The sequence below is a fragment of the Halichoeres trimaculatus genome, unplaced genomic scaffold (assembly GCF_033239565.1).
Source record: "Halichoeres trimaculatus isolate MK-OKI-2021-1 unplaced genomic scaffold, fHalTri1.1 fHalTri1_scaffold_7, whole genome shotgun sequence".
Lineage (NCBI taxonomy): Eukaryota > Metazoa > Chordata > Actinopteri > Labriformes > Labridae > Halichoeres > Halichoeres trimaculatus.
Window position 1 is genome coordinate 33,444,953 of NW_027437185.1, and position 13,878 is coordinate 33,458,830.

The 13,878-nt window shown below is 38.2% G+C and overlaps 1 protein-coding gene across 1 annotated transcript in view; it reads left to right on the plus strand.

Moving 5' to 3' along the window:
• Positions 1 to 12,856, plus strand: part of mgat4b (alpha-1,3-mannosyl-glycoprotein 4-beta-N-acetylglucosaminyltransferase B) — a 139,660-nt gene extending 126,804 nt beyond the window's left edge. Inside the window, exons 12-15 of the mRNA XM_074674161.1 lie at positions 713 to 791; positions 2,649 to 2,736; positions 9,864 to 9,976; positions 10,547 to 12,856. Coding sequence (XP_074530262.1) covers positions 713 to 791; positions 2,649 to 2,736; positions 9,864 to 9,976; positions 10,547 to 10,570 — 304 coding nt within the window. The 3' untranslated portion in view covers positions 10,571 to 12,856. The remainder of the gene's footprint in view (positions 1 to 712; positions 792 to 2,648; positions 2,737 to 9,863; positions 9,977 to 10,546) is intronic.
• Positions 12,857 to 13,878: the final 1,022 nt, after the last annotated feature.

Below are 13,878 nucleotides of genomic sequence, written 5' to 3' on the forward strand. Positions count from 1 at the left end.
ATTCCTCAAGAAAAGGCATGTTGAAGCTGGTTTAAAGTTTGCTAAACAGCATCTTGACAAGCCTGTAGAATACTGGGAGAATGTTGTCTGGTCAGATGAGACCAAAACTGAACTTTTGGGCTGTCATACTACAGACCATGTTTGGAGGAGAAATGGCTCTGCACATCAGCCAAAAACACTAAGTATTAGATGAGTCTCAGTTAGCGTGTTCAATACTTTTTTCCTGTGGCATTGTACTTAATTCCACATAATCATTATTTATTTGAGTTTATACCAATGTCTGGTCGAAATTTTGTTTGAATTGCAGCTTTGGAAATAAATGTGATGAGAAAAAAGTTGACACATTCAATACCTATTTTCACCTCTGTACTTTCAGGCTAAAGAAAAAGACAGCAGGACTTGTAGCGTTTACCGTCTTGCCACACGGATGCACAGATGAAAATGAACTTCCTGTATTTTGTTTTGATCTCTTCTGAAAATGCTTTTCTCTTTATCTTTCTGTTTGTGACTCTTCTCCTCCCTCCATCACAACCATTACAACATGAGTTTCAAAGATTTAGGTACTTATATGATCTCAAGGTTACCACTGAGAGCTCTATTGCAGAACAGACAAGTACACTATCAGGTTATGGCGCAACAGAAACCTGAACACTCCTACTACTGATGCCACATTGATCACTTTCTTTTTCTTTGTGCCTTTTCACCTCTCCAGGTATTTTTTTAGGAGCGGAAACATCGAACATCCAGGAGACAAACTCTTCAACACGTCAGTGGAGGTTCTACCGTTTGATGTAAGTGTTAAAACCCAGCTCTAAAACAGACTCTGAACCACTTCACACCAAAGTGAGGTCTGTTTTTTGTATCTTTGTCTTTTCTGTGAGCATTGTGAAGTGTTTAAAAGAGGTATCCAAGGAGTTAAGGAGCTCAAACTTTTAGGATTACAACCTCAGAGAGACTTATTCCTGAGGAGGAAACAAAGTAGAATCAGAACAATTTTACAAGAATGGGTCTGAATAAACATTTATCTCCTTTAGGATCCGCTCACCAATTGACAACCCATGTCTCCTGCCTTTTATGACTTAATTTTTGCTCTGCCACTCTGGAAACTTGATCTGATGCTACCTTTCTTTAAGCAAATGTGTTTTTTTGAATGCAGTTTTAAATTTGTTTTCCTGTCTATTCTGGTTAGTCTGAATGACTTCTGTTGAAGTCTCGACACAATTTTAACCCAAGTCACAAAACCTGAAGTATGTTTGAATTCATCCATGTTTAATCACTAAATTACCATTTGGTTGAGTTGTTGTTTCACACGTGTCTGAATTTCGTTCATCCAGGAAGATTTTTTTTGTTTTGTTTTTTTCTTAACTGAATACTTAAATTCATTTGATAGGTAAATGCAATTTTTTTAGGAAAATCATACTCGTGTTTTTTTTTAAATCTGCTTGTAAAAATTCAAAAAAGAAACCAGAAGTTTCCCAGAGCTTGTGAAATATTGTGATTGTATAAATTTAAGAGTATCTGCTTTTTTTATTGTTCAGTCTTTGTTTTCGACTCTTAAAGGTCTAATCTGTGCACACAGAGCTGGTGTTGACGCAATGACTTCAAGCCCCTAGCAACAAGTCACTGTAGCAACGGTTGCCAACAACAAGAACAATGGCCGACATTTACCATGCTATTTCTGTGTTCTTTGCACTGTTTGCCCCCATTACAGCTCTACACATGAATGTAATGTTGTTGATGATTATGTTGTTGTTGATGTTCATGAAGTAACAAGTCCACCTCATCGTCTGTCCACATGAAGACTCAATTTTATTTATTTATTTTTCGCCATGTCCTTTCTCCGTTGACTGCTTCTTCTTCCTATCTTTGACTGAGCATGCTCATAACCTTCTTCTTCTATGGTTTTCACATTTTTCTGACTTTGCCAGGTATGGCATTACAGGCTTCAGAGGTGATCATTTTCAGTTTTGCCTCTTTGTATGGACAGAAATATTTCTGTGGTGTGGACAGAGATTTTTTTTTTTTTTTAAACGAGGACAAATATATATAAAAAAATATCCATATACGTGTGGTCCAGGCCTTAGTTCCAGTACCCAAAATCTGGTTTTAGAATACTAGAAAACATCAGTACCACAACTCAAGAGTGTTCCAACTACCAAGTGTTTTGGGAGCCGTTTCTTGGTGAGAGCTAAAACGGAATCCAGAGCAGAATTCCGCCCCTGATCTCAGAATTCTAGAACTCCAGCTGTTTCTCCTGCTGACGCCTCATTGGTCGATAATTCTCAGACCATAACCAGAAACCTGAGCTCTTCTGATCTGTAAATAGAGGTTATATAGTCACATTTATTTGCTGATGATGAGGCAGAGTGAGAGATGGTTGTGTCTCGCGCTGTGGTTGAGAATAAGACAAAGGCTAATTAAGTAAAAGTGTCTCAGCTGGAGAGCAGAGAGGAATCAAGAAGACGCCAAACACACCAATCAACACAACAACAGGCTGAGATAGCAGACTCAGGAGGAGGAGGAGGTGGTTACCGCAGTAACACTGACCAGAAGAAGAGGAGGAGCGGAGGATGATGAGGAAAAAAGGATGTGGAAGATTAGGGTTCAGTGAAGAAGAGTGTGAATGTGTGTCTGTGATTTTCTTACAGAATATCCAGGCGGAGAAAGAGGCCTTGACAGAAGGGAGGGAGAGAACGCCAAAGTACCATCGCACAGAAGACGGATTCATCAGAATAGGTGAGTAAAGACGTCATGTGAGCTTCTGGAGTGCCTTTGTGCAAGAAACCTGAACAACCTGCTCAGTCCTTGATGATAATCAGTGCTGATCGGACAGTTTAGTGTTTGTTCTAGCGAGCTCAACAAGCTTAACGAGCTGTGTGATGACAGAGGGGGGAGTTATTCAGGACAGCATTCCTCTGCTTTTGTTTGTCGTCTCCAACCAGGACAGTCTCCCCACGTGTTTGGATTTCTGCTGCCATGAGGATTAAAACCTCATGTACATGCCTGAGTGTGTGTGCCATGATTTTTCTAGAGCACTGTTTCAGCAATTTTCAGGAATTTAAAGTTGAAGTTTTTATGAGTTTTCAAACGACGGTGACGTTTTCTGAAAAGTTTTTCCAGAACTTGAAGTGAAGCCCTCAAAAATTTGGGGAAACAATTAAAAGAATTAGATATGCTTATAAAAAGTGATGCTCTTTTCTAGCTTTGAGTCACTCTTGACACTTTTCAGAAAAAATGGGAATTATGAAGACATTTGGGGGACTTTGAATGGAATAATCCAGAAAGTTTCAGAAATTAACAGATTTTTTGGGGGTTAAAGTTTTTAGGAATCTTTGTTACTTAATAAAGGATTCATGAGTGCTTAAAAGTGCTTTATGAAATAAGTCAAAAACATGGTTTCGATTAGAAACTGAACAGAAATGTTGGGGGAATTTTCAAGACTCTCAAAATAATTATCCAGAAAAATATTCTGGAGAAGTTTGAGGACTTTATTCAGATTCTTGATTTTTTTTCCCACAAAATTTCTGAAATTTAATTGAAAAAAACTTCCTGTACCTTAGTAAAACTTTTGAAATTGGACATTTCTGAAAGTTTTTTTATTAAAGGTCCCATATTCTGCTCCTTTTCTGCAGTTTAATATGGATCTTTGATGTCTTCATGAATTGGTAGTAACATGTTTTGGTCCAAAAAGCCAATAAATCAAGCACAGCAGCATTGTTTCCAGGCTCTCATAGCCCCTCTGTTCAGAACGCTCTGATTTAGTGGGCGTGGCCTTCATATGTAAATGAGCCACCGCTGATACCGCCCCGCTCTTCAGCGTCACTGAGAGCGGCGCCACAAGCTCTGAGTGCACAATGTTTAGAAAACAGTGAAACCTGTTTACTGTAACATTACAGGCTAAAACAATTGGCTAACAGCAGCTAAAGTTAGCATCCTGAAGCTAACACAGAGACGGGGGAGACACTGAGGAAAAGCTCTTACATCTGCCCCACAGCACACAGCATTTAAAATACTCACATTTCCAGGGTCCCACGTTTGTTGGTGGATGGTTGGTAATGCGCCTGGATTCAGGACCAGTCTATTCGCTAGCCCTCTGTTGTACTGTCCAAAGTTGGAAAAGCAGTCAGCGGTGAAGTGACTAGCACACATATGCACAGTATTAGTGTGTAGCTGGAACATTTCCTTGATAAATGAACTCTAGCCACTTAGTCTGTCTTCTTCTGAGATGGGAAGCTTGTGCATGGAACTATGTGGCTGTTAACAGCCAGAAACAGAGCAGTGATGGCTCTTCAGCTTTGGCATTCTCCATCTCTCCAGCAGCGGAGAGGGGAGTGGGCGGGGAGGGGGTTCAGGGGTATCTGCTCCGGTGGACCAATCTGGTCAGACTTGCTCCTGATTGGTCAAAAAAGGGAATCGCTGACGATGTCAAATCCCCAAAATCCAAACAGCTCGTTTTAGGTCAGGATTTTATATTCACAAGCACTACTAAGTACAGGTTTTGTCTTAATAAAGTGATTTTTACATAGAATGAGACCTTTAAAATCTCAAAAATAACTGCTGGATGTTTTTTGATGGGAGCTAGCAACATGTTTTTGTTTCAGTGATCCTTCTTTTAAAACTTGGATCAGTTTCAGTTCGGCTTTTTTAGGTGCATCACACAGTTCAATCCATCCACTTTGTAGTCCTCTTAATAGAGGCGTCTATCAGATACCTAAACCACCTCAGCCGAGTCCTTTCAGTTTTAAAGAGGGTTAGAATAAGAACAGAATTGTAAATTAAGTCACCAGTTCACAACTAAAAATATGACTTAACAGCTTTTATAGCTACTATTACTCTTTGTATAACTGTTACTGGACCTACCGCTGCTGCTACTGTTTCCTGCTTATATAACCGTCATAAAAGAAATGAAAATGTTCCCAGAGCTGTGAACTTTACGTCATTTATTGAGCCGAAAACCTAAAACAAACATTATTCTAACTTTAATCCTTAAATCAAGACTAATCCCTCCAGAAACTTTCAGCAGAGTGAAAGAAGCGCAAAAAAACATAAAAGTCAGTCTTTCCAAATGTGTGGTTGGTCCTCATAACTGAGGAAGAACACACACACACACACACACACTTACACACACACACACACACACACACACACACACACACACACACACACACACACACACTGAGGGCAGCTCCATGTGAAGGGCTTTTTGTGGAACATTTATGAGCGGAGTCGCTGACGTAAAGTTCACAGTTTTAGGAAAGTTCTCATTTTCTTTCATGGGTCTTATATAAGCGGAGGAACAGGAGCAGCAGCGCAGAGTCCTGGAGACAAGTTACTGAGAGCGCGTCAGAGAGGAGAAAGAGAGAGTAACTGAGAGCACAGGAAGGATTTAAGGAAACAAAAGGTGCAGGAGGTTTGATCTGAAGTCATAAATCACCAGCAGCTCTTTATCACCCTCATCAATTTTTCAGATGAGTCTGTGGATCGATCGGCCGACTCTTTTAACTCTATTAATTTTAGCTTCAGGATGTTTTGAGTCTGCACAGAAACAAACACACCTTCATTTGGATCTCTGGTTCTCATGAGAGGATTTAAGTATCTGAATATGTTTTCAATCAGCTGTCAGGGGGATTAAAGACTGAACGGGAGGTCGTGTTTTAGAGTCGTTAGAGTGAAAATGCTGCACAGAGAAATTTAACACCAGAGTTTTCCGAAATATCAAGAAGTTTTTATCCATGTATGGATATTTTTCTTTTTAATTCATAAGCCTTGTAAGGCTCATGTACAGCTAGAAGTTGGACCACTTCGTTTTCAGCCTTCAAAGTTTAAGTAAAGCGTTCTCAGAGGTGAAGGTTTTTTATCTTCATCTTTTTTTCCAGGTTGAAAGGGTACATTGCTCTTAAGAGTTTAAAATTCTAATATTAAACAGTTTTGATTTACTAATTTGGAAATTTAAATTGAAACTTTTATGATAAGTACAAGTCTTAAATAATGGCATTAAAAAAATCAGCCTCACACTCCAAAAAATTGAAAACTTATCAAGTGTTTTTGTCTTGTTTTCAGTAGAAAACGTCTTTTTAGACCTAACATTAGGGATGGGTACCTTTCACATTTGAAACGATACGGTACCAGTACCGGTACTCAACTGTACCAATTTTCAATACTTTTTTGTGTCTACGTGGTAAAAAATATCAATTTGTTTAATAACACAATATTAATATTTTTCAGTTCACCGTATTTGTTGTTCAAAATATAACCTTGTAATGCTGTGTTTATGTCCAGCATGAAAATTGCCTACTCTTCCACTCTCTCACACTCACAAGGATGCATTTAGGTACCTAAACATGGTACCTTTTGATTTTACCTGAATCGGTACCCACTACTTTTGACAGAATTTGGTTCGTACCTATAAAAGTACCTGATTCTGGACCCATCCCTACTTAACATGAGCCACATTTACCTGACCAGTCCAGAAAAATGTCTTGTTTTAAGTTATTTAAAGACAAAAATGAGTAAAAAAATCTGCCAGTGGAACAAGAGAAAAGTTACTTGAATAAAGACATTATTCTAGTTTCAAGCTAATCTCCTTGTTCCATTGGCAGATTTTTTTACTCATTACAAGCAACTCACACCTCATTTTTGTATTGAAATAAGTTAAAAGAAGACATTTTTCCGGACTGATGAGTTGAATGTGGCTAATATCAAGTGTAATAAGACAATTAAACTTAAATAAGACAAAACATTTGATAAAATTTCATTTTTTTGCAGTGCAGCATTTGATTGAAGGCTGTAAACTGAAACACCACCTTCAGGCATTTCTCTATGCACATCTAATTAGTTCTGAGAAACTGTCCTCTTCTTTGATTCTTCTTTATATTTAAAAAAGGGGATAATTTGCTTTTTGTAGTCTTTATTCTGTCCCTCTGGTGCCCCCATAGTAACATTACATACATATACATATACAGCTCAGAAACATCCTTACATTTCTCTCTCTGGAGTTTTAGACAGCTCTTATTACAGCTTCTCGTTTTAGCTGCTGTCTCTTTAAGGCTCCCAGCTCCACGGATCCTCTTCCCTCTGATTGGCCAGCCCTCTGGAGGCTTGGTGGGGGTGGAGCTTTGGGAAGATCTTGGTGTTTGAGGCCTGCTCCTCCAGTGTGTCGTGAATATCTTGCACTATATTTACAGACAGATTTGGATAGAGGTTTGAAAATCAACTGCAACCTGGTTGTTGGATAAAAAATGTTTTTTGTTGATCATACCCTCTTCTCACTGTTAAAAAGAATAAGGATATTAAAGCTGTTTCTATTTTTTATTTCAGACCTCAGGGTTTTATTTCCCTCTCTGTTGGCCTTTGTGTGTTCTCTTTTCCTCTGAAAAACTCTCCAGCAGCTCTAAATGTTTCCTGAAATTGAACAAAAGCAGTTTTACCCTCAGCGATATGAGACACTAGCCTCTGATAAAACAATAACACACACACACACACACACAGGCGCTGCTCTTTCTTTCGATTATTGTATCACTCGTACCTGGAAGCATCGCTGGCGGCATGATAATCTCACTAAATGAATCCTCACGGGGATTATCGCTCTGCTGAGGTGCAGACGCCTAAAGGAGCAGGAACAGGAGAAAGCACTGAGGGCAGGATGGATGGAGACAGTGGACTGTTAAACAGAGCCACAGGGAGCCCAAATGGACTAATGGTTCCATTAATAACCACTAATTAACCAAAAAACCTGCTCAAATAATCCATAAAAATCCCTCAGTCACTCAGCCACATCAACAAACAAACAAACAAACAATAACCTGAGAGACCATCCATTAAAAATTCATCATACTCACTCTTTTTAAAGACAGAAACGTCTGAAAACGAGGGTAAAACTTTTCCATCTAAGACTTTTTGAGCATTAATAGTTTTCGACCCTAACGTTACTGCAGCTTCAGTGTGGATTTTTCCATTGAAGTGTGAAAGTTTTCTCTGTCTTTGAGAATAAAGAGGGAAGTTTCTGGAAGGTGTCCTTGAAGAAGTTTAAAGGCCATAAGTTGAGTTTTATACGATTTATGACGGATTTATGACAATCCGTTTTTTTTAGCTCTCTCTTTTATTAGATCTTTGCCTGAACCTGACGGGCCATGAGGTCTAAACAGGGTCAGTCAGGCTGCTGGGCTTGTTGGGATGCTCAAAATGTTTCCAGAGGACAAAAGGAAGTAAACTTGGAGTCCATTAAAGGCTTGAGCGAGTTTTGGTCGTGTCCCAAAGGGTTACTTGAAGGTATCAGTGGGAAAAAGTGTTGGTTATGATGGCCTGTTGGTGTCCCAGCTCAGTAAGTTTGAGTAGTTAAAGACAAAATGTCAAGCAGCTCACCTGGAATGAAGTCATTCCAGACCCACAAAATCTACTTTACCTTCACAGTAAAGACAACTAAGTGTATAAAACTCTATTTATTGTTAAAATCTAAAAAAAAAAAAACCCTACCTAAATGAGAAGTTTTTTGAATGCATTAAATTGAACATGTGATGTCTTAGTTTTTCATTTTAAATAAATTTGCAAATATTTCAAATAAATAAATAAATAAATAAAATTGCAAATAATTAAAAAATACAGTTTAAAAATTTCCAAAACTTAAAAAAAATAAAATAAATGAAATTGAAATTTTTAAATGATATGAATAAATTTGCAAAAAATTGCAAAATTTGAAAAAAATTAAAATAAAATTTCTCAACTTTGCAAAAATTGAAAAATGTGAAAAATTCAACAATTTCAAACAATTTTGAAAATTCAAAAATTTGCAAAAATAAAAAAAGAAACTTGATAAATTTTCAAAATGTCAAAGTTTTTGAAAGAACACTTGAATTCGGTAACATATATTGATAATATTTCTTAACTCCTTATTTTTTATTTGCTAATGTCTTGCCAAATATCAAGCATGTTTTTTGATATGCAAATTGGTAGTTGAATTAATACATCCAAACAGAATGAAAATCTTTATTTTCTTCCTGATTTGTCTTTTTGTAGATTTACTTTTCTTACCAGGGCTGTAAAACTTGAGGTTATCCACAGGTGCATGGAAAGTTGGTGGGCTGTTGATGTAGGAGGTGAAGTAGAGCGGTGGAAGGCTTTATTGACAGATGGGATGAAGATTTAGTTCAACAAAATGTAAAATAATGATTTAATTTAGTGTAAATGTCTTTTATCATTAGTACCCTCTGTAAGAAAAATAAAATTTCTTTATTTCAGTAAGATTTCTTAAAGCTACAAGGAGCCACTGCAAAGGACTCAAAAAATTACAGGTTGCAGACTCTTGGTCACGACATTCTGGAAAAAAAAAACCTCTAAAGGCCAAGTCAGGGGTCCTGTGTGTACTATGGCATGCTTAAAAACCAAAGAGCTGGTTGGAGTTTTCAGGAATATCACTGAGGGAGCAGTTGATGGTGTTAAAAAGCTGTTTTAATGGGATCTGAAGCATCCTCATGAAGTTTCTGTAGAGAGTTAAGGAACTCCTTCAAAGCTTCAGGGGTTTTTAAGGAGGTGTGAAGTGTCGCCTGTCAGACTTTAAAAGATCATCACATGATTGCAGCCACACTAACCCTGTGTTAAACTTTTCCTGAACTCAGAGGAACAGTTGTATTTCCAGCTTTGTGACAATGCAGTTTACAGCTAATCCAAGATAGGCTTGTGTGGAGCTGTATCTGTGTATGTTGGCTTCAGAAGGGGCACACAGAGGTACATTTAATCCCTCAGTTTCTCATTAATATACACAAACGTGCTTTTCACCGGACAACCAAAAATGAGTAAAACTTAATGAACTTGAAACAAATTGAATTTCAGGTGTGAATAAATGTTTTCTTTGATTTAATGTCTTTCAGGAAACTTCCAGAACGGCATCGCAGAGGGGGAGGTTGACCCCACCTTTGGGCCACTGGAGGCGATGCGACTCACAGTGATAACGGACTCGCCGGTTTGGGTGATCCTCAGCGAGGTGAGGCGACTGTACAAACTAACAGTGACGTGAAAAAGTCAGTTTTAAAGAACTACTCCCTGCTTTTAACTGCAGCGCTCGTAATGAGGTGTTTAAGGATTAAAGAGTAGGACTAAGTAAGTACCCCTGACCTCTCTGAGGGTTCCTATCGGGAAAGTCTCCGGTAACCCCTCAAAGGAATGCAGGGTTTACTGACTTCTCATGAGGTCTGTGAGGCTTTGCCGTCCTGACAGGCACTGGGAACATTTCTGGAGTAAACACTGAATATTTGAACGTCTTTTTCAGCAGCTCAACATTAAACTTTCATCTCGGAGAATCTGGATCGCTATCAAACTTTTACAAATCAGAATTAGTCTGGCGCTATAAGTGTGTCACTGGGTACGCAAATATCCTGATGAGAAACAAATTAAATCATTAAAATCAAAATAACTGACTTTAAAGGGAAGCTGAAGCCAGTTCGCCTGTTCTCAGCATTCTCCTTTTTTAATACCTGTACTGTAAGTTCTTGTTGGTTCTTGTTGGTTCCTGTTGGTTCCTGTTGGTTCTCACTGGTCTCTTTGCCGCCCTCAGATCTTCATAAAGAAAGCAGAGTGAAGCTCCACCCCCAGTGATACCTCAGCTCCTCGAGCGTTCAGCCGAGCCCCCCAGAGGCTCACCGCTGCCGTCCTGCTCACCAGAAACCCACCGTGGTGCCACAGCGCCCTCGCCTGGCCGGACCTGGTTACTGCAGAGCTCAGAGATGCCACAGATGGACTGATGAGGCTGTAGTAAACCCCGAGGAGTCTGTATTTATGTGTACATACAGTTAGTAAATGTTGAAACACTGGTGATAGCCGACTCATCAGTCCTGATGATGAAACTGCTGCTTTTAAAAACTGAAGGCCTCTTTCTGTCCGGACCTTTCTACCAACGCCACCCCACAGTCCCCCTACAGCCCCCCACAGTCCCCCTCAGTCCCCCACAGTCCCCCACAGTACGAGAGCTGTATACACACACGTCATATGAATGCCCTCTTGGTGTGTGTGTGTGTGGTCGCTGCTCGGGGTTCGGTGCACCCGTCACGGAGCAGTTTGCCTTAAAGAAGAAGAGCAGATCAACTTCAGTGAGCCCTGAAACACTGCAACATGTAGCGACAAAAGTACCCACAATCCTTTGCTGCGACCTTGGACCTTCTCACATCTCTGTGGCTTGAAACTACTGATGACAGCTGTTTTACTTTTTTAAATGAAGTCTTTTAAAATGTTTTATTTTGAGTTTACTGAGGCCTTTTAATGACAAACTCTGTTAGAATCTACAGTACTCCAACTTCTCATGACTTACAGTTCTTTACAGTACTCTGAAGTTCCTCTTGGTACTCTTACGTTCTTTTCAGCACTTTAAAGTTCCTGTAAGTAGTTTAGTGTTCTTTAAAGTCCTCTATGGTTCCTCTCTGTTCACTGATGCTCTGAACAGTACTCTAAAGTTCCTCTGAGTAATCTCATGTTCTTAATGAATTTAAAGTTTTCAGTACGAATATCATCTTTAAGGTTCCGTAAAATTCCTTTCAGTACTCTTAAGTTCTCTTTTCATACTCCTGTGATCATTGCAGTAATTCAATGTAAACAACAGTACTTTGAATATTCTTAGGAGCTTTTATTTTATTAGAAGTTTTTCACACAGCTTCAGTTATTTTCTGTACGTTACAGATCTAAGTCATTTTTCACTTTTTTTCATTTAAATCTCGATTCTAAAAAATATTTTTAGTAACCTATCAGCAATTTCTTGTACGGAAGAGGATAAGGGAAAAAATAAAAATAAGTCCACATTTTTTGGTTACTTTTTTTACCTAGAAAAAAAATCAGAATATGATTTTTTTCTAAGAAAACAAAAAAAGTAAAAAAAAAATTTGGACGTTTTTTTTTTTTTTCAGTGGCCCTAACCCTCCTCAGTATTCTTATACTTCATATCACCCTGATGAGTTTTAAAATACCCTGATGTAATGAAGTGTATAATGTCTTTTACAGTACTGTGCAGAGCTGGACAGCAGGGGTTTCGTCAAACTTCTTTATTTTTCTCTGGAGTACTTTTAGACTTATTAAATTTGTCTTACAGCGTTTCACTGACCTAAACCTTATTTTACTGAACTCAACTAAATTTACAGTAACCTTACAGTACTCTACTGTGCTCAGAAGTAGTCAGACGTACTTTAATGTACTTTTCAGAACTTTAGTGTGTTTTCAGAGCTCTAACTGACTTTACAGCACTCTCACATACTCAGCAGTTCTTTACTGTAGTTTTCAGTCCAGTGCAAAAAGAGATTCATGTCTTTTATTTGCACACGCTGTCTCTCATTCACACTTTGAAACATCTTTAAAAACGTCAACGAATAGTTTATTTTTCTGCCAAGTTTTGTTTTTTTTCACTGTAAGTCTGTCTTAATGCTGGCTTCAGTTTCACATACAATCATTTTTGGTGAATCACTCTTTTTATGTTATTTTTGCCTTTTTCTCATACATTTTCAGATTATGCATCCCAAATTAGAATCACGATGACAAACACAGCAGTTGTTGAGGAACCAACAGACTATTCAGGAGGTCAAAATTTAAAGGAGCAATTTAGCAAAAAAAGAAGACTTGTCTCTACCGTCGAAACTGGTCTTCATTCATTCATCTGTTCATTCATTAATTTATTCATGTAACAGGCAGCAGGACTTAATCTCTCGTATCTGAAGTGAACTTAACGTCTTCAAGCTTCATGACTTCACGACTTTTCTTTGTAAGATGCACTGGAATGCATTGCTATAATCTTGTGTTTGTCTTTTGTATCCTTTAGATAAACTCTATTTAAATGATCTTTAACTTCTATCAGTATGTGAATTGTAATAAAGACAGAAATTAAAACGATCTTTTTTCTGATGCAGGTTTGTTTTTTAGAGACTTTGAGAGTTTGCTTCTTTATTTCAAGTGTGTTTTTAGAATGCAGGGTGTGTGTGTGTGTGTGTGTGTGTGGATGTTGTGATGATTTCAGGGAATGTCATCAGGTTATATCAAAGCAGCTGATGAAATACAAACATCACAGGAAGCCGTTACAGTGGAACTTATTTCTAATTTAATGCAGTAAAAACTGGCAGCAGATGTAAAGAAACTTGGTTTCCCCTGAAGGATGATTTGGTTATTTTTAAATCTGAGGTTTTAGGATTTTTTTTACACCCTGAGCATTGCTCACTTTAAAATTTACCTATATTAATTTATCTTTCAGAACATAGCAGCTTCTTAGACAACAAAACCCTGTGTACTGTGGCGTTAGTGTCAGGTTCATAACTTCAAAGCAAAGACTCTCCAGACACCAGATCCAAGCCATCTAAAACACAAAGTAGACAAAACCATAGAGGTAGAGCAGCAGATTCCAGATTTTTGTTTTTATTTTTTGTAAACTTTTGATGATCAGAACCAGCTAGAACAGCCTGGGACTCAGGGCACTCTATTGGGTCCTTTTTTTAAAATGATACGAGACACTTAGAGCAAGAGCCTGTCATGTTTTTAACCATTAACATTCTCACCACACATTTGTGTTGCATGAACAGAGAACACTGATGTCATTTGTCCCAGGAACTGACAAAAGCCTTCAGATTCAAAACGTAACTCTTCAGAGGACATGGAGCTTCTATAAAGTTTTAGAGCAGCTTCATGCTTCATTAGAGTGAATAAAAGGAATAAAAGCAGCCTGTTGTTTAGTCTGAGGTGACGGTCACATGGTAGAGTTCACATGATGCTCACAGCTCTGTGCTGTGAGTCTGAGCAGTTAATGAAGTAGTTCAGTGTTTCAGGCTTTTAACCTTAATTAGAACAAAGAGAAAATAATCAGTCTGTTCTGAAAGACATAAATATTGTGTAAATTCTGCAACCAAAATATGGCTTCTGTAA